Genomic DNA, 21,538 nt, shown 5'->3' on the forward strand with positions numbered 1-21,538 from the left:
AAACACGATACTTGGAAAGATTTCGATTTCAATAAACTATCCCCAATTAAGTCTCACAGTAATTAATGACTTAACATATTCCCTTTTTTAAAATATTATGGGTATGTTTGGTCCAACTGTGTGGAAGTCTACACAGAAAAAAGTGCAATGGCTACAATAAAATAAATATTTATTTAAAAAAATATATATATTATAATAAAATTAAAATGAATTGATATTTTTAAAGCAAAGTGTGTGTGTATATATATATATATATATATATATATATATGTATATATATGTATATATGTATGTTTGTGTGTGTGTGTGTGTGTGTGTGTGTGTCCTATAGTTAAAAAAAAGTTATGCTAAGAAGAAGAAAAAGAAGAAGAAGAAGAAGAAGAAGAAGAAGAAATTAGCATAAAGCGGTTTCTGAAAAATCATGTGACACTGAAGTCTGGCTAATAAAAATTCAGCTTTGCATCACAGGAATAATTTACATTTGAAATTAGATTTAGAAATTTTAATAGTCAAAAAAATAAGAAAAAATTTAAATAGATTTTACTCTTGGAAAAGCACAATCTTCAAAAACAACTGAAGCACAGAGTCTCAAAATAAATATAGTGCAAGATAAAAGATATAATATCATCAAATCAAAACACTTTAGCTAAATTCACCTTCAAAGACTGTCCTGTTTCCAAAACAGTAGACACGTGAACGTCTATGCCCTTACACTGTGTTTGGTTGTCTGTACAGGAGGCTGCTTCAGAGGCTAGAGTTATAATAATGTCAAGCATTCTGTTTGTCTGAGACAACATGTCACTCTGTCAGGGTTGCCATGGAAACGCCGTGGATAGCGAGTGTGTTCATACAGTGCTGAGATTACTGTTAAAAGCACTTTTCTTTTTTCTCTCTCTCCCACTTTTCTCATACACACTGAATTCTGCCTCGGTTCACATGCCTGCATCTATCTATCTATCTATCTATCTATCTATCTATCTATCTATCTATCTATCTATCTATCTATCTATCTATCTATCTATCTATCTATCTATCTATCTATCTATCTATCTATATACATACGTACATACATACTAGATTTCTATTTTAAATAAATTTTCTTTTCTATTCAGCAAAGAAACGTAAAAAATAAAAGCCATCTACCATGATTTTGCACAGAAATATAATGCAGCTGTTTTTAATATCAATAATAATCAAACAGCATTTTAGAATGACTTCATGTGACACTGACGACTACTACTGAAAAATCAGAATAGCCATCACAGGAATAAATTATAGAAAAAAAATATTTAATATGAGAACATTTCACAATATTAAGGGTTCCCATTGTTTTTTAGCAAATAAATACAGTGAGCATGTGTCACAGTGTCTGGTCTGTGTATCCCTGGGTGTCCACTAGTGGTCTCACTTCCCTATAGTCACCCCACTGCAGGTACTGCATTTCCCACAAGCCTTTGTCTGGATTCATCACTGTTAATTGCACACCTGTTAATTGCACTCAGCTGTTCCCACTTTCATTGTTTTCACCTGTCCATATATACCCTGTTTGTTTCTATCATTTTCATTTTTTGTCACCCTCCTTCTTGTTCTGACTGCTTACCTGGATTGTGACCTTTGCTTGACTGGATTTTTGGATTTCCCAAATAAAATACTTCACATGGATCTCCCTGTTTGTGTCGTGGCAGCATGAGTATGGAAAGCCTGTGTCCATGCATAGAAAAGGAAATTCTGTTATTTTATCTGACCCCCCCCCCCCCAAAAAAAAAAACAAATATGTGTTTATATCTCACAATTCTGAATTTTGATAAAACAATATTTGAAAAGATTTCCTTAAAATAATAATAATAACAATAATAATAATATTCTTACCAACCTTAAACTTCTGAATGTTAAATGTTACATCCAGTCATAATTTTTTATATATTTTACAAAACCGTTTTCAATCACCTGGGCATAAAGAAGATTTAAGATCATTAGAAACTGATACAACTGCAGATGATAAAACCAAAGTATGTGCATTTATTTGTTATCTAAATAATCATTCTGGCTAGAAGTGCATTGGAGCTGAAACACAACCTCTTCAAGGGTACTCAGACAGGAGACTTCCCTCTAAAATTAGATTCGTTACTGGCTAGTCACATTGACTGAGATATTAACAGTGTATAAGTGGGAGAGGCCAAGAGAAGAGCTAAAGCATTTGACTACATTGTTTCATGAACATTAACATTTTAGCTACATGACCCCCAGTTTTGAATTAGACATAAATAACACCACACAAGGGGAAAATAACAGATGTTTCTTAATTGATCTGAGAGTCCAGTATGGTCTTAAATATCAAGAGCAGACTAAATAGCCTCAACCATCAACCAATGCCTTTAGAAGTTAAGTCTCCACCAGGGAGCTATAATCCCAGAATAGTGTTAACATCAAATAATTAGACTTGAGCTCAAACAATTAAACACAACATTAGCCTCCTATGAACCGTCCATACAAACTTAAGAGCCCGGCCTTATCACAAAGATTAAAACGCAACTTTCATTAACATTACACTCACCAGTAAAACCCACATGAGACATATACATACAGTGTCCTTCGCAAAATAAGCTGTGAAAAAATGTCTTTATTGTCTCTCAGCTTGATGTTTTATTAATGTACCATGGTATTTCCATTGGATACCATCACTGTTCCATGGTACTGCATTAAGCAGACTGTTTGCCATGCTAATTTCTTTACGTTCTTATGAAATGTGAGTATCATTTATAGTCTTACACAGCTAATGATTGCTGCATGTTTATGAGAGCTAAAGCATAAGTTAAGTGGTATTGTAAGTGACAATGAATACAGTCAGTTAACATGTAAAATTAAAATCAAACCATTTTAGCAACCCATGCTGTTTTTTTTTAAGCAGCACAAATGTTTTCAACATTGATAATAATAATAATAAATGGTTCTTGCTAATATTATTGTTTTACTGTTTTTAGAATCAAATAAATGTAACCTTGATGAGAATAAGAGACGAATATACTAATCACAAACCTTTCCAAGATCTCAACCATACAGTGCAACAAAATCATTGGACATGCTTGTAAAGAGAAGATTCAACACTCATAGTTCTAAACGTGCACAAACAGACATGTCTTAAATATCAGGAGCCTATGGTGATTAACGAGAATAGTCTTCAGTTAAAGTGCTCTTATTTATTTTTGTGCTGTTATTAATGTAGAAGCAAGCATTAAGGGAAGGACTGATTTGCCTTGAGAGCAGCCAACCATGTCTACACCAGACTTGACAGTAGACATTTTAAGGCAAAGAGGGACAAGAATTGCCATTTACAGACACAATTATTGCTAAATTGCAACACTGCATGCACTTTTTTCTGTACAGAAGCAAAGATGTGGTGATATTTTCAATGAAAAGGCTCTCAATTGGTGTAATGACTGCAAAGCTTTTGTTCTGCTGGAGGTTTCGGATATAAATTATGTGTTGCTCAAGAGGTTTAAAAGCATCTCTGAGAATCTCTGGTGTGCTCATGACCGTCTCTGACCGTTTGATCTGAGAGCTTCTGCAGATTAAAGAGAGAGAACATTAGGAGGAGGCCAATCAGTATATGCACTTAAACACACATTCAATTCTTTTTGTAAAAACAGTTTTGATGGTACAACGTGACGTGTGATTGAATTGCATATTGTGACAGCTATGACAAATGCTGTGTTTTTTTTCATTATGAGGCATACATCGATTTCTAAAAGGAGAAATTTGATTTCTTCCAGGACGAATCCTCATGCTGCGAGTCATAACAGCTTACATAATAAATTTTTTTGTGTCGTAGGATGCTGAATTTAAACCAGAAAGCCCCCGAGTGTTCTTTAGCCTTTTCCCCCATTTGTCATCCTCCCTCTTCTGTTCTGATCCACTTGGCTGTGTGGCAAATAGCCATCTAACTCGATTACATGCTTCTTCCTTAACCGACTGCAACAGCCAACCAAAAGCTGGACACACAGTAAAGTGATTATACACAGGAGCACAACATAAAGCCCATTACGGTGTGTGTATGTGAACAGCTATCAGAGCTGTCATTTTTTGAAGTTTAGAGCCGGAGGTGAAACGCAAGAGAGCAAAACAGCCACTAAATCAGCTCGATTTGTGTTTGCACAGATGCTTGTGTTCTGCCATGTCAATACTACCAAGAGACTGAGGGAATTCAACTTCTGAATGTGAGGGATAAACCAAGACAATAGAAAGAAAATGGATAAGACATTATACGCATCATCTGAAGGCTAATATATGCATGTTACTGCTTATGGCTCTATTATGTAACTGTCATTGCATAACACCACGAATATGACAAAGAATAATATTCCTCATTCTTTATAACTGGCTATAAATAGCCAGTGAAATCACTTACTGCTTATTTTAGGCATATTTCCAATACAAATAAGTTATAACAGAATTGAAAATTGAATTTGATGTAAATATACTAACCCTCAGGCCATCTCAAGATTTAAATGAGTTTGTTTTTTCCATCAGGACAGATTTGGAGTACTTTAGTATTACTTCACTTGTTCACCAATAGATCCTCTGCAGTGAATGGGTGCCGTCAGAATGAGAATTCAAAGAATGTCTTGAAAAGTGAAAATCTATGTGTTTGTAAGAAACTAATCAAACACTAAGGCATTTTAACTTTAAACTGTTCCTTCTGTACAAAGTACACCCTGTCATTACAGAAATTCACAGGTTATCAGTTATCAAACAAGAACAACAATGCTGTCTTTCAGGTCTCTAACCATGTCACATTTTTGAGTCATATTGCAAGTTTGTGCCTTTGGGGAAGTAAGATGCTGCTCTCAGAAGAGCCATAGCCAAGACTTAATTTCCCTGACTATTCAAGTGAGTTAATGATCATTACTTTTATTAAAACCTAATGCACCTCTCCTGTAAAAACTCATTTATGATAATATCTCTGCCTCAGTCATTATTACTTATTGCTTGCATGCTTACACAAGCATGTAGAGAGCTTACACAACAGCAGATGGCTTTGGACTGCAGATGAAGTTGCTCTGGGCGTGATGGTGAATCCGAGTGAGAAAGACATTGATCAAATCTGAGAGTCAGAGAATTCACTGCATGATAAGCATACCATTTATTGGACAGTGCTTTTAACTCTTAACTGTAAAGTGCCTTTAATGAACCTGATAATATGCTGTGGACATTTTTTTTAATTCATATTTATTTAGATAAATACAATAACATTTTTCTGTTTCTGTTTAATTTCAGTTTCTTTGAATTGATTTGTGGGCAGTGCTAAAATTCGCACAGTTCAAGTGCCTGTAAAAAGAAATGTTTTTTGTATAAAATCTGAATTTGATGCTGCAGTTAAAAGAACATGCACCATTGATTACGTATTATCATGTAGTTTATCATCATATACTTTTCCAGTAAGAACAAAAAAAGGAAAAAGTATATGATGATAAACTACTTGATAATACGTAATCAATGGTGCATGTTCTTTTAACTGCAGCATCAAATTCAGATTTTACAAAAAAAAAATCTTTTTACAGGCACTTGAAGTTTATGAAATGGGAACTTACATAACTACATAAGTTTCTGGAGTTAATGACCAAGTTTAAATCCTCAGACGTGCTGGAGGAATCTATTAAAAAGGGCTTTCAGACTCTGAATAAAGACAACAGTGAACAGTGAGTGCAAATAGATAAAGTGAGAAACACTTCACCCACACTGTCATTTAACAGTGTGAAATTCATCACAAGCCTTTCGTTAGCATTCACAGCCCACCTTTACATTGTCAGTCTATGTGTGCATATTTCTGGGTGAACAACATCTTTCTCGGATATATTTTGTCCATACTCTGTGCCCCAGGCGCCCTGTCAGGTGAAGTCACATAAGCCATTATCGAGTCAGAAGAAAAAGATGACTGAGTTACTCAGAGGTAAACAACTCAGAGGTAAACAAACTGCATTCAGTGCCTATGTGTTCAGGTCTTATAATTCAACCATTCATTACACAGACAGTGTACTAAACTGAAGTGCACACACACAAGTGCTACTACTGGTATAATGAATATGGCTGCAACTGCGAACATTCAACACTAAATGGCAGAAGAGAGCAAGGCAGGGACTGCAAATCACAAGTTGCAACCTTATCAGAATTCTAGTTCCTGAGCAACCTTTATGACCAACTCTACAAGCTTTAGAATAGGATGTTGTCAAAATAAATTACATGGAAGAGTCTCTATGATTTTTTTTTAAAATATATACCCTGGAATTGCTTCTACTACTAAAAATGGGAAAAATAATTTAAAAAGTGTGTGACATTGATGTATTTCTATATAAATTACTTTATATATAATAAACTTCTGTATAAATGACAAAGTATGACATATCACACAAACATGCAGAACACTAGATTTAAATCAAAACATCTTTTGGCCGATTTATAAGCCTTTTTAACTAGTGAGGACCATTTGTGTGTGAATGTGTGTGTGTGTGTACTTGTTTTGTGTACTCAATGGAAGTCTGCAATGTCCTCATTAAGAAAGCAAAACAAGCATTCAAATGTTCTTCACACACACACACACACACACACACACACACAAAGAAAACCGTTTATCTTTGTGCCCATAGATGTGATCAAAACCAAATATTCCTTAACAGCAGTGACAATAAAAACTATTTCCATTAACTGAAAGTACAGTGCTAAAACTGGTGCAAATATTTAGCTCCAATAAGCAAATAGACATTATTTTATGTCATCTTACCCCTTAGGTATTCAGAAACATAAATATAATGGAGACAATAAAAAGGAAAACAATACCAGCATGCTGGACTAACCAATTTAAATAAAATTAAAAAGCAAACACAAATTCAACACTTTAAATAAAGTCATATACACAACATTCTGAGACTAAATGGAAGCATATCATTTATAATCAACAACACAATTTCAAAAGAACTTTAAAATACCCACTGCTGTAGGACCATCTTTCAATCTTTTTATTACATAGTATCTGTTTACAAAAATCCTTAACCGTTTTATAAAAGTGAAGTAATTTTTTAAATCTAAAAAGGAGTGGTGGTGAACCAGGTAATTTCCCCAGAGTGAACATAAATTATTTTGTGAAAGATTTGTTAAATACAATCAAGAGACAGCATCACGTGACCAAACAGACCATAAGAGGATCACAAAATCACAGAAGATATTCACATTTTGATTTAAACAGTTTGTGAACTCTGTAATATATTGCACTTTAAAACATCCAAGTAAAAAAGGCCAAAGGCATAAAAAGTCTCTTAAAAAGAGAAAACCCTTCTTGATTTACACATGATGCAACATGGAAACAAGTCAATTTTGAATGTACCATCTATAAACACTCACACACCATATTAAAGGAACATAATTAAAAATATAAAATAAAATAATGTAAAAAATATTCTCTTTAGTTGATTATTTAGCTCTAAGCGTGATTCTCTGAAGCTTTTAAATTCCCACTGTTTCTCACACAACATGGCAGTCCATTGTTTGAGATGTCTTAAGGCACATTTTACAGAATCTCTGTACGTGGACCAAAGCACGGCCGTGATTCATCCTGTCAGGCGTTGATCTGACATGACAATGCGTGTGAACAAATGGCAGCCAAGAACACAAGAGTTATTGGGTTATTCCTGAACTCTATCCATGTTTACTCTCCCTATTACACATTAGTCAGCCATTTGTCTCTCATGAATAGCCTCAAAAGACAATCAATCTAAAGTATCAGCTACATAATTTGAACCCATAGCTTTTGGTTGATCAACAATATGAACTTTTCCCTCAAAGGCAAATGTCTAAAACAGAGGGGAGTATAACAGGTTTGTACTGTACACACCTTCCAAATGTTTTTCAGTACTGACAGTAAAAAACACCCTATACAATGTGTAGCGCACATCCTTTTGAGCTTATTTGCGCATGAAGAGATTAATCAGTCCGGCATTATGCAGCTCTTGCCACAGCCTCATTTCCATTCGCATGTCATGATTGGCATAGAAACGCACTTTACGCCACTGTTTGTCGTAGTAGTGGTCTGAATACGTACTGTAGTCAGGGGTCATGAACCCGTAAGCATCAACCTGTTAATGAAACAAAAATCATATCATTAATTTTCCTTGGCAGACAAAAAAAGAATCAAATGTTCAAGCTTGTTTATCTGCCATTTCCCTGGTTTTAAATTCATACGTTTTTTTCTTTCTGTTTTATGCGCTTGTGGTTTGATTTTAATGTTCAGCACTTTGGTCAGTCTGGTGGCTGTTTTTAAATGTGCTTTATAAATAAATGAATTTGAATGCTCCATTGTGTTTAAATAATGTACTACCTACACTAAAGCCTTACTGATAGTAACAAAAGCAACTGTGAGATGAAAACACATTTGCTGAAGCAAACATTTTACTATGTCAGAGAAAAGCTATACATGTGATGCAAATATCAAAGTTCTTAAATCATGCACTATGGTAAAACTTGTTTACGGTCCTAACATAATATTGTGCAAGCAACCACACCCAAATAATACTTTGTTAATAGATAATCTGCCCCTGTAATCATAATTTATGTTAGAGGGAAAAAAAGTTATTTCAACTGGAAACAGCAGGGAATTTTATGTATACTTAAGGTACACTTTGAATGTTTTTTCAATGAGACTGGGTTGGTTTTATGACAGCAATAATCCTGTCTTCAATAGTTTCAACCAGGTTCACCTGTCTGTATAGACTACATATCTAACATTTGTTGAATAAGTGTCATTAAGGAGTGTTTCAACCTTTGATCTTGTAAAGCTACTGTAGGTGTTTGAATACAATTACAGGTGCAATGATCTGGCAACACCTATTATGTTTTCAACAGTTGTGACACTTGTGACACAAAACAGATTGAGAAGTGTATGGTACTTTTACCGCAGGAACCTTTCGGGTGTCATTAAAATCTCATTTACAAAAAGAAAAACAAGCAAACCTTGTCACATGTATGAATAGCAGCTAGGAGCATTGCTGCTCCTGTGGAGGGCCTGTAAATTCTCCTTGCACCGGTCTTCAGAAGTTTGGAATGCAGGAACCTTGATTAGGAAAAGGAAAGTGTAAAACTTTGGAGACCAAAACATTTTTGAAAAATGCTATATTTAAATCACCAATCGGCTTCTAGATAATCTGTGGTCAGATATTTATGTTTGATGGCCACTGAATTATTGACCTAACCCATGCAACAAATTTCCACTGTAGCTGTGCTAGATTTATGTACATCTTACTACTCTGAGGGATCTTTTTTCTTACGCAATTTCAATGGTTCTTTTACTCTCCATTCATCAAAGAATTCTGAAAATACCTATCACGGTTTCCACAAAGTAAATAAGAACCGCAACTGTTATCAACATTGATAATGATAAATGTTTACTGAGCAGCAAATCAGCATATTAGAATGATTTACAAAGGCTCATGAGGCACTGAAGACCACATTAAACGCTGTTGAAAATTCAGTTTTGCCATCGTAGGAAATCAATGACATTTTAAATGATAACAAAATAGAAAACAATGTAACAACATTACAATCTTCAATGTGTTGAACTAGTGCAGAGACATTAAAAAAAATTAATAAGTGGGATAATGTGCAGTTAGCCACTTCTTGATCTCTCTGTCTGGAATTTATTTTGCAATAATTACAATCTGAGTGTATATTATCCCTATTTTTGCAAAGCTTACCTGTTTCTGAGGTAGCGGATAAAGTCCGGGTGGTAGATTTTGAATTTTTCTACCGTCACATCTGTACCAAAGTATTCAGGGGGTCTGAAAGAGATATGCATTATAATTAAATTGAGTCTTTAATCGTTAATTTAATGTATATAATGTACAATATTATAAAAGTGTCTTTTATCTACAGGAAACAAAACATTGAGAGCTGGATGTCGTGAGAGATAGACTTTATCAGTTGTAGTGATCAAGGATATGCCTAAGCAATGATGACATGTCAGTTTACATAAATTTTTTATGATATTTACTTTTTGCTACGCTCAGGGCCTTTATCAATTGCTGTGTGTGTGGAAGCCGCTTTCATAAGGATATAATCTCTGTCATGGTCTGGCAGGAATATATACCTGGTCTCCTATACAGATGGATATGAATAGAGATAGAGAGACATTTGTCAGCAAACAACTTCACACCTCAATATCAAGCAAAAGGGTAGCGCAAGGCACTATCAACACAAAGATCACGGGTTCTGACATAGAACAGATCACAGTCAAATGACTCTGTATAATATAACAAACTGACAAACGGTGGCGTTACAGTGTCTTATCTTTGCTCGGTAGTGTACTACACAGACAACAGTGGTTACCTTGGATATGGGTGGACCTCTGTAGCCTACGCGAGCATAGCTACGCATGGAGTTTCGCATAGTGTTGGTTGAGAATGTGTAGAAGGAGGTCCTGGATCCAACATCATTCTCAAACCCTTTAAGAGCCGCACCATTTACTCTAAAGATGGGAGAGAATTATTGTGATATTAATCAAACATGACTTTCCTTCGTTTTTAGAAAGAGAGAGGAGTCTAAATAATAAAAAAACACTACACCATTTAAAAAATTATACAAATCAGTCAGACTCTCAGTCTAATGCAAAAGACCTGCTATTTTTGTCGTTTTGAGATTTGCATCACTTTGAGAGGAGCACCAACATAAATATTAATATCTCTTGACAATCAACCTCCTCACCTGAAGACATAGTCATGTTCATCAATCTCCTTTCCTTTCCTTGAACCATTCAGTATTCCACCATTTCCCACCACAGCGCAGCGAATACACTTGGATCGTTTTGTTCTTTCCTCCCAGTCATCAAACATCAACCGATTTGCAGTTGTATTTAAAATTCCCAGTGTGGTGTTCAACACTGTCAATAACAACACACACAAAACCATTGGTTCATGTAAGGTGTATTATTCGACTTTAATCCCTGCAGGTATTAGATAATATAATTACAGGTAACACCACAAAATAATTACACATTCAATACATGTAGTTTATTAGTATGGTATAATTTAATTTAATTAATAAATACTTAAAAGTTTAAAAATCAAATGTAGGTATTTATTGTAAAATTGCTCAAATAAATAATTGGGAAAAATAAATCAATTATTAAATGTGATCAAAATTAAAATTAGCCATTAATAACCAGACTGATAATTAGCATTATTTAGTAAAACAATTTAATTCCAAAATCAATTATATATTTAATAAGTTCAAGTTCTTATTTGTTAATAGAGATATCTGTGTAGCCTGTTTTTATATTTAGGATCAGATATTTATATGTGATTTTTATTTATTTATTTATTGTTGCTGCAAAACATATCTAAATAATTGTATTATCTAAAAATACTGACAATACCCGCGCATAAAAGTAATGGCACGCTAATGGCTATATCACTCTGAAACCTTGGACAATAAAAACACTCGGGGCAGGTCAATTTGAAGTTTTAGAAGACTAGTGAGTTCAAAAACAACAGACCTTCGGGACTAACACTGCCCCAGCCGTGTGCTCCACGGTACTGACTCAACCGCTGGTACTCCTCTGGGGTGAAGTGCTTTGCCCACTGAAGCACCGGGATATTGTGCAGAAACATCTCAGCAAACGGAGTCTGAGGCACATGCTTCCTAATGTTGCTGGGACAGTTCTGTAATAAAGACAAACATGGAGAAGGTTAGCATGTTTCAGGGCAGTTAAGAACAGTTTCACATTTAAACGACAATAGCTAACAATTAAAAACTAACTTTTTAAAAACTTTTTTAACATGAATGAATGTTTTTATAAAGAAAAGGGTATTTATGTGATATAATGTTACAATTTAAACTGCTTTAAAGGTTTACTATTGTAATACATTTTAAATTGTAATTTATTCCCGAGATGGAATTTTCAGCAGCCATCACTCCAAGTCTTCAGTGTCACATGATCATTTAGGATTCATTCTAATATACTGATTAAGCGCTCAAGAAACATTTCTTATTATTATCAATGTTGAAAACAGTTGACTTGAACAGTAGCTGCTTATTTAAAAAAAGTTAATTCAGGATTCTATTAACAGAAAGTTTAAATGAACAACATGTATTCATAGGTATTTTTCAGTGTCACCTGAATAAAATGCTGCTGTTCTGTTGTGACGGACTAACCTTAGCTTACCACATACTGCTTTGCTTTTTTTCTAGACTTCCGCTGGCTTTTCGCTGAATTTGAATGACCATTACATTTGAATGACCACTGCTTTTTTACAAACACTTTAATGGAGCTGAATGTTAAGTAGGTGGCTTCTGGAAATTGCACTCACTCACGATACTAATACAGACACGATAGAACACAATCCTAGGCCAAAAAACACTCACTGTTTGTGAAGGAAAGTCCTCTGTGGCATACCGGTCACCAAAAAAGTCTGGCTCTGTGGGTTTTGCCACTGGTTTTAAGGAGCTTATGGTTGCATTAGCTTTATCTCTTTTTGCATGAGCAGACTTTGCTTGATTAGACATTATGTCGTTTCCTGACTCTAATGAATCCTGGAGATCTGATTGCTGCAATGAATCATGCGCCAACTCTTCAGAAGAGTCCAGTTCATTCTCAGCAGACAATTCATTTTCCAAAGAACTGCTGTCATTCTTGTCAGAAAAAAGCCTGTCGTTGAGAAAAGAAAAAATAAGCGATGCTTTTTACTTTGCCTCATTGTCCAAGACAATAAAAAGCAGATGACTGATAAGAGAAAAAAAGCAGAAATAAAGCAGAAGTATAAATCAAATTAAACACAAGGAAGAGAAATTTAAAATGCCTGGATGCTTTTCCATTATTGCTTTACTGTGCATAACAAAATTATGCAAATGTGTTGAGAAACTGATTACCGGCATCATACATCAAAATTAAAAAAGGAATAGTTCACCCAAATTATAAAAACAATTGCTCACCCTCCGGCCATCTAAGATGCAGATGAGTTTGCTTGTTCATCTGGACAGATTTGGAGAAATGTATTATTACATCACTTGCTCACCATTGGATCCTCTGCAATGAATGGATGCTGCCAGAATGAGAATCCAAACAGGATTTAACTTTAATCCATCGCTTCTGTCTAAAGTCCATAATTTATTTTACCTCTCAATCCTTGATGACCTCTCACTGTTTTGGACCATTTTTGCTCATAAATGGTTATTTATCCTGTGCATATTTCTCTCATGATCCAGACGAGACAACTTTTTCACTGGAGAAAGCAATATTACAGATAGAGGACTTATATTTTAGCCAGAAGTAAATGTTTTGAAGTTATAAACATATTAAAAGATGAATTTATAACAACCATGCAGCATGTTAATTGATGGACTGGAGTCATTAGGATTATTGTGTTTTAATCAGTTGTTTGGACAGTAACTGTGGAACAACAGCTGTTCTGATGGCACCCATTCACTGCAGAGAATCCATTGGTGACCAAGTGATGTCAAAAACACATCAACATAGACAATGTGGCCTGAGGCTGAGAACATTTTCAGCCAATTTTCAATTTTGAGTGAATTATTCTTTTAGGACCAACCAAACACACTCACACACACACACACACACACACACACACACACACACACACACACACTCTCTCTATCTCTCTCTCTCTCTCTCTCTCTCACACACACACACACACACACACACACAAACACACACTCTCTCTCTCTCTCACACACACACACACACACACACACACACACACACACACACACACACACACACACAGATATATTGCTATTGGTGGTTTACAGGGACTCTTCATAGGTGTAATGGTTTTTACACTGTACAAACTGTATTTTCCATTAACCCAAACCAGCCCTACACCTAAACATACCCCTCTCAGAAAACTTTGTTCATTTTTAGAAAAAAACAAACAAAACAAAAACAACAACACCATGTAGTATGTTTTTAAGCCTTTTGAATTACAGGGAAACAGGAAAGGTGTCCTCATAAACCACCTTCATATTGTAATACCTATGTCATACCCATGTCATTTCACAAATTTGCGCACACACACACACACACATACACACACAATTTCTGTTGCAAACATTTACATTTATACAATACTTAATAACAGTTAATTACTGATTCATTATTCTCAAACTTTTTTAAGTGGTACTGGTACAGTATATCAGGTTTTCCAAGGGAGTGTTTTTTTATTACCTGAAGTACTACTACCAGAATGACAAGATTTAATGCCACCTAGTATAACATGCTACTTCCTGACCTTTCCCCCCCTCTTACCATGCTTGTGTTAAAATTAGCGCTCTGCCCTTTTAAAAGCATCTGGGCTACATTTCACATATTTCAGAGCAATGATCACTCCAAAGCAGAGAGATTCTACGCCTGACTGAGGAGTCAGACTCTAAGGAGCAGAAACAAAGCCGTAGATCTCCTGTTGTTCATTTCGGTTCCTTACTGGAGAACAAAGCAGATTACTAAGGAAACGTGATACCGCAACAGGTGTCTGCCCAAACAAGTTAAACATCTAAGGGATTTAATTCCTTGCACTCGCACATTTATAAGCCTCTATATTTTGTGAAGTTGTTTTAAAACAATATGTAGGCTATTGTGGACACTGCTGTGCAAATAAGCTGAAATTGAAATCCTCCACTACTACAGAAAAAAGTGAGCAATAAAACATGAAATCACTTTCTTAACTTGTGACACTCGTCTCCAAGCAACACCAAACATATCTGCATGCTCAAATGAGTGTGCACTATGATCACAACTCTCCAGGGACAACATGCACACGGTGACATCACTAACTAAGCGACTGACTAACTAACAAACAGAAAAATAATTAAGTAACCTTAACTTTGATTTTAAGATTAGTTTTGAACATTTGAAATCGGTCAGACAGTGCCCAACTTTCTCAGTAACATTTTTTACTCATGGACATGCATTAAAACATGGCTGTCAGATAATTAAAATATTGCATTGTTATTAATCTCTTATTTCTTTTTTTATGCACTCGATATATATTTTTTGTTCAATATGGCAGCTGTCTTGGACTTTGACACTTAGCGGCATGCATGCAGCATCATGCTAAAGTGTTCAGTGTGTGTAGAACTGCTCTATGCACAGTCAACTATGATGAATTTATTCTTTGAGCAAAATGTCTAGCAACATGGGGATCACTGCGATAAAGTGATCTCAGCATGAGTTGACACTTCACATAAAATCAAACACTTTACGACTGATATGACTGGAGTCTGCATCTCACAATCATGCTTATTATTTTAAACTTTTTTTTTTAATCCTTACTTTTTAATACTAAATCAACTTAAAAGCATAATTTATATAAAAGTTTAAAAACCTACACTCAAAAAAAAAACCTTCCAAAAGGTTTTTTTTTCCCAGCAATGCCATTGAAGAATCATTTAGTGGTTGCCCAATGCACCTTTCAGTGAAAAACTTTTTTTTCTTTTTTCATATAACATAAACCGATTTCCAGTATAAATAAACTTTTGGAAATGGATTTGTTCCATGACTTATTTAAAAAAATCTATGATTGGATTTGTTCCTTATTGGGACCTGCTTTGAAAAATAATCTGTTACAAACAAACCATTTATTTTAATTGTAATGTAATATTAAAATCGTAATTTATTTTAGTAGTGTAAAGATTTCCGCAGGATTCTTACTTTACCTGAAATGTTTACTTGGGAAAGTTTGGAGGTTCGTCCCTTGCCATGGCACCTGGATCTGCAAAGCCACACAAACCATGAATAACGTCAATAACGCGATGCCTAACAACCCAATGAACCACAGCAGAAGCCTCGGGGGCAGCCGGCCTGTCATCATTCTTCTTTCCTTGTGTTGTGAGTCTGTGTTCCCAAGAACGTCTGGACACCTTGTAAGCACATGAGCGTCCTCTCGAAGAAGGGTTAGAGAAGTGATTTGATGAAACTTGAGTTTAAAGGGCGAAGGGTTGGCAGGGACGCTGCCAGTTAATTACATTGTTCTGCGCTCCGGCTTTCACATGTAGGAGTCTTCAGGCACCACCAAGACTTCTGTGAAAGGAGGAAAAACACAACAGAGTGAAACTCCACATGGCTTTTTTTTTCAGTAATCCAGCTTTAATTAAAAGGCCAGGAAAACCAGGAAGATGTGATCCTGGTTTCAAAGTGCACCTTTGCTCAAAGAGCGTTTTAGATGCTAATGTGTAGTGTCAAAAAGTATGCAGGATTTGACAATGGAAAAAACCAGGAGGGAATGGTTGAAAGACAGAAGTGAAATTACCACACAGTCTGTTTTCAGGGTCGTATAAAGGAGAGGGTGAGGGCAAGCCTGAGATACTGAGATAAAATTGCTTGTTAGTAACTCCCCAACCAAGCAACAGTTCCTCTAGGAAACCAGCATTACTCCCTCAGGAAATGTTTCCCCATCTCCATCTAATGTTTCTGGAATCACGTAACTTCTCAGATCATTTAGAAAAAAAAAAACCTGTAGTGTGTCAGTAGTAAATATCAGTTTAAATTTCCAAAAAAATTTTTTGCCATTAATTGTGATGATGGTGAGATCAGATCTCTGTGTGGAGCAATGGCTGCCGTCAGACTCCTTGTGCAAACAAAAATCTCACTGGATTATTACATTTCAAAGGTATGCGCAACAGAAATGATGCAAATATCAAGGGAACAATAGATAGTTTTCAAGCTAAAGTAAAGTAAAAGACTGCTTCTTAAACCAGAGAGGGTGAACGTTGATATTCATGTGGGGAAAAACATGCAAACACCAAGACCAACAGCAAGTTTAGTTTTAGTCTTTGCTGTTTACGTTACGCTATGGAGGCTCTTTATTTCATTTTGTAGGCTATATTCCTCATTGTTTGCTAATACAGCATGTGGTACTGTATATTTTGTTAATAAACTTTTTTTAAGTTAGTTTGTCATTGCCATCTTACTGTTTTATTGTTGTTGTGCTTTTTAATTAAGAATAACAATCTATCTTTTTTTTTTTGTCTTAAAAAGTGAAAGATATATGTGAGCAAAACAGACAATTAGCCTATCTTTTCTTGTAAAAAGTGACAAGATCGCTAATTCGAATCTGAAAGCACCCAAAGCCCGGTTTATAACGAAAAAGAACTCCCGTTCACAAAGTTCAAATCACAAATAATACGCTACTGATGAAAAACAATGGGTTAAATGTTACCACTGTCATTTTCATATAGCCAAAAAGAAAACGTGCTTGGGCGACCAACCGGGAAAGTCAGAGAAGACCGACCATTGTAATTTTAAATCATATATATATATATATATATATATATATATATATGATATATATATATATATATAAAAAAAAGATATATATATATATATATATATATATTATCCAAAGCGACTTACAATTGCTATATATGTCAGAGGTCGCACGCCTCTGGGGCTTAAGTGTCTTGCTCAGGTACACATTGGTGTCTCACAGTGGATTCTAACCCGGGTCTCTCACACCAAATAAATAAATAAATAAACAAATAAACACACACATATGTCTCTCAGTGGGGGAAAAAAGATCAGGCTATTACTGTTTCAAGCAATGTGCAACAGGTATATATACTGTATCTGTTAACATCTAAAAAAAAAAAAAATTGTTTTTGGGTTTCATGACCCTTAAAGGTTTAGATAATACAAATATAAAATAATGACTATTTGAAATAATTTAAGCAGAACTGGAAACACAACTTTACAATTCTGTAACATTGCCGTAAGGATGATGATACATGGGACATAACTTTCTGAGCAATGTTCCCACCAAAGGGCAAAAACTTTTTAAGCAATGTTGCTTGGGCACTTTTTCATTGAGAATGGGCAACAAAGACCTGGTTGCCGTTGACAGCAATGTTGCCCAGCAAGACATTAACAGTGTAGGCTTTAGGCATGCTATTCAGCATTCATGAGTCAGTAAAATACCCTTAAGACGCACAAGCCATAGCTACCAGTGAAAAATCTAAATAAGGAACAGAACAAATTCTCTAAAAGTTGCTCTAAAGCAAAGCTGAAATCTTGCTATTCTTTTTACTGTCATATGTGGAATGGCAAGAATGCGGTTTGTGAACCTTTGTTTCGGTATGTAGAAATGGTCCAGTAACTTTTACTCTGATTACAAACTCAATTAATCCATAAACCAAAGTCCATCTCTTATGAAACTGTATGGAATTTTTCTTTAGAAGCATTAAAGTCGAATTAAATAAATAAAATAAATACATAAATCTCCCAAAATGAATTTAAAAAAAGACAAAAATGTTTTTAAAACACAAAAAGGACCAACTTCACATGACACAAAGTAACTGTCACCTTATGCAACATTCAAATACAGTAGACTTGCAGCAGCCCTTTAGCTCAAGGAAAACTGGCAGAATATGTGAATAGACAGAAAAAAGAACTGTAAAAGGTGTAAAAAAAACAAAAAAAGTCTCGTACCTGAAGGGAAACACCTGTTAAGCGATGAGGGGTGAATGTCAGGTTTAACAACACGGCTCTCAGTCACACTCGTCCACACACTGAGCTCTAGAGGCAGCCCTATTGTGAAATGAGGAACAGCTGCTATAGCTATTGGTCAACTCTTCTCCCCACAAAGGAAGACACAACCAATGAGAAGAAGAGTGAGCTGGTTACTCTCAACTCATGGCTGGGTGATAACAGACAATGCAACAACAGGAATGAGCAAACAGAAGTATTCAGACATCAAACAATATATGTAAGGATGCATAAGTAGCTTTAGTGAGGAAGTTTGGGGTTTTGAGTCAGTAAGATTATTATTATTATTATTTTACTTTAATTGAAAAGGAATGCACTAAATTGATCAAAACTGACAGAAAAGACTTGAATAAAGTTCTAAAATAATGTATATCTCAAATAAATGCTGTTCTTTAATTTAATTTGTACAAATATTTCATAATATTTCTGTTTTACTGTATATTTTGGTCAATTAAATACAGCCTTGGTGAACATATTTCTTAAGTCTTTACAAACATTTGTGTATGTATATAAGGGAAAGAAAATTATTATTATTATTTTTTTTACTAACCATTTTGCCCTTACTTGAATAGCCCTGTGATGTAACAAATACATTTTTAAAAGTGCAAATATTCTGATTAGGTCTTAAACTACATAATACATTATACAGGGCTGTGCGTTATCTTTTTTTTTGCACATAGCACGGGCCAAACAGTTGTAGCACACAAATAAAATGTTTGTTATCATATCTGAAAACTAACACAATTGAGTCATGACTTAAACAGGCACTGATGTTTCATACAGAGCACAGAAAATAAAAACCACCACAAAAATGGTTTTAAGACTAAAGCTTTTGCTCTGTTTGCTAAAAACAGACATAAAAACATAACTCCTCCTACACCTCAACAAAATATTAAATATAAAAGAATGGCAGACATTTAGGCCAAAGTGGGTAAAGATAAAAATCCTTGTCATTATTTTATCTTTGTTAATAGAAAATAAATCGTTTGGTTACCCACATTCTTCAAAATATATTTTGTGTTAAGCACTAGAAAGAAATTAATACAGGTTTTGGATCATGTGAATGAGCAAATAATGACATTTAATTTTGGTGTGAATTATTCCTTAATGAGAAAGGGGCAGCATGTTTAGTTCTGTTGCTTTAAGAGCTACATGCATCCATTTCTCTGAGTTTTCAACCCTGTTTATATAAACCTTATGTGTTTTTGACAGTATTATAGATGCAAAATCAACCAGACATGAAAGACAACTTAGTCTAGTAATCAGGGAGGCATTGTTCACGCTCAGAAAAAAAAGAGCGCATGTTATAACAGCACGTGAATTACATACTTTAACCGACAAGGCTTTAAAGCACATGCAAATAATGTACTTTTGTAGTTGCCCAAGTGTCACAGTGTCCCGTGAGTGTAACTCTACAGCTGAGTTAACATTTGTTGTGAAATGTAGATGTCACATTGTACAGTATATTGAGACGGAGGAGCCAGAACTGTGTGCTACAGTGGTAAATTTATTAATCACACAGACCAGTTTTTTCATAGCAGGTGCAACATATATGTCGCAATATACAGCCCTGTTTTAGATAATTAAATATTTTACAAAACTATTTAACAATGACAAATTATTTGTCAACTTTACAAGTGCAGAACAGTAGAAAAGCTTGTTTAATAAGTGCATCCAAATAAGATTTCACTGGATTGCAATTTCAATAAAAGTTGCAGCTCATTCCACCAGTGACTGTGGAACAACTTGAATGGAATAAATGGAACAACTGCAAGGGGGAAAAAAAGCCAACAAAATGTACCAGATCTGAATATTGTCACAAGTTAAATCTGAAACTCTCAGGGTGTGGACAGTGCAGAGCGGATGATTAGGCTATAATTTTTGGGTATTACAAGAGGAAAAAGACAACAAACTAATTTTCAAGATTTATTTTCATACGGACAAGATTCTTTTCTTTGCTTTTGAAAACAGAGCTATTAAACTCAACCAAAATACAGGTTGTTGGTAAAATAATCAAATGAAGAGCTACATGTAAAGGGGCACATTAAAATTACTTTAAAAACATAGGCATAACAAAAAAGACTTTTTAAACATTTAAGTGTGATGTCAACAGGTGACTCACGAAATTATGCCTCAGAGAATTCTCAGTATTTACGCTTGACCACAATACAGTCTGCTGTATTCTGCAAAAGGTCTCTAGTGAGGACAGACTGAGCTTACTCTGGTGTTCACTCACTGTCTTGAAATGAGACACCTGATCCTCTTATTAGAGAACAGGAATGAGGCACTTTTCATTCTGACCTTTTGGATGTGGCAGCATCCACTAAACAGCTCACACATCAGCAAGAATCTGATATACAAAATCCATTTAAAAAATGGTACAAGAAAACATACTCACATTGGGAAGTTGGTTACGGCTCACTCACATAGTTCAACTTTTGATAAGACATTCATTTTGGCACATAAATCAACGTCTCTAACATTTTTGTAGATAAAGAGAAGTTTTTAAAAGGAAGTTCTCTTTGGATACAAGACCTAAAGTTGCCCAATCAGATTAAACATCGGGGTCGAACTTTCCCCAAATAACAGGCCTAACATTCACTGCTTTTCTGGCCTGTGCCATTGTTGTTCACTTGAAAGGTTTTCGAAAAATCTCCTAATAAAACCAAAGGTTCAGGAAGAAAAATGTAGGGACTTTATAGCAAGAAACAATGGAGACTTGTTAAGAGTTTTGAAGCACCTCCCCCATCCTGACACACCAACTGCTGAACTGCATTCATCTCTTATGTTCTTCTCTAGCTTGGTTTACGCAGAGAAGAGAGAGAACAAGAAAGACTGTAGGGATTTTGGCTGTGCTTGAAACCACAGAACGAATACCAGTCATGCTACATTTCCCCAGGCTTGTAGTATTTAGTATAATTTTTAATTAACTTATGCATTTTTTTAATAAATACATTTGTTTCTTTTTTTATACATTTTCAATTTGTATTTTAAGTTTTAGCAGTT

General features: G+C 35.0%; 1 protein-coding gene across 2 annotated transcripts; it reads right to left on the reverse strand.

Annotated features, from left to right (window-relative positions):
* Positions 1-7,672: 7,672 nt before the first annotated feature.
* On the reverse strand, positions 7,673-18,592 carry LOC132121658 (alpha-N-acetylgalactosaminide alpha-2,6-sialyltransferase 2-like). Of its 2 annotated transcripts, XM_059531305.1 has the most exons (10): positions 18,476-18,592; positions 15,709-16,072; positions 12,403-12,685; positions 11,534-11,699; positions 10,744-10,918; positions 10,369-10,507; positions 10,034-10,137; positions 9,738-9,821; positions 8,998-9,097; positions 7,673-8,123 (listed from the first exon to the last, which is right to left on the reverse strand). In XM_059531305.1, exons 2-10 carry the CDS (start codon positions 15,861-15,863, stop codon positions 7,953-7,955), a joined length of 1,377 nt encoding a protein of 458 aa, XP_059387288.1. In that variant the 5' UTR covers positions 15,864-16,072; positions 18,476-18,592; the 3' UTR covers positions 7,673-7,952. The 2 variants fall into 2 exon arrangements, with proteins under 2 accessions (XP_059387288.1, XP_059387290.1); XM_059531307.1 differs by lacking the exons at positions 15,709-16,072; positions 18,476-18,592 and adding an exon at positions 12,970-12,995.
* Between the last annotated feature and the right edge of the window lie 2,946 nt (positions 18,593-21,538).

The sequence above is a fragment of the Carassius carassius genome, chromosome 39 (genome assembly GCF_963082965.1).
Source record: "Carassius carassius chromosome 39, fCarCar2.1, whole genome shotgun sequence".
Classification (NCBI taxonomy): Eukaryota; Metazoa; Chordata; class Actinopteri; order Cypriniformes; family Cyprinidae; genus Carassius; species Carassius carassius.

Bases quoted from the DNA above. Each gene is read 5' to 3' on its own strand.
- LOC132121658 (XM_059531305.1), bottom strand. From the start codon at position 15,863: ATGATGACAGGCCGGCTGCCCCCGAGGCTTCTGCTGTGGTTCATTGGG. The intron at 11,700-12,402 runs GTGAGTGTTTTT...TCTTTATTACAG, and splicing joins AGGACTTTCCTTCACAAACA to AACTGTCCCAGCAACATTAG. The intron at 10,508-10,743 runs GTGAGGAGGTTG...TCCCATCTTTAG, and splicing joins GAACATGACTATGTCTTCAG to AGTAAATGGTGCGGCTCTTA.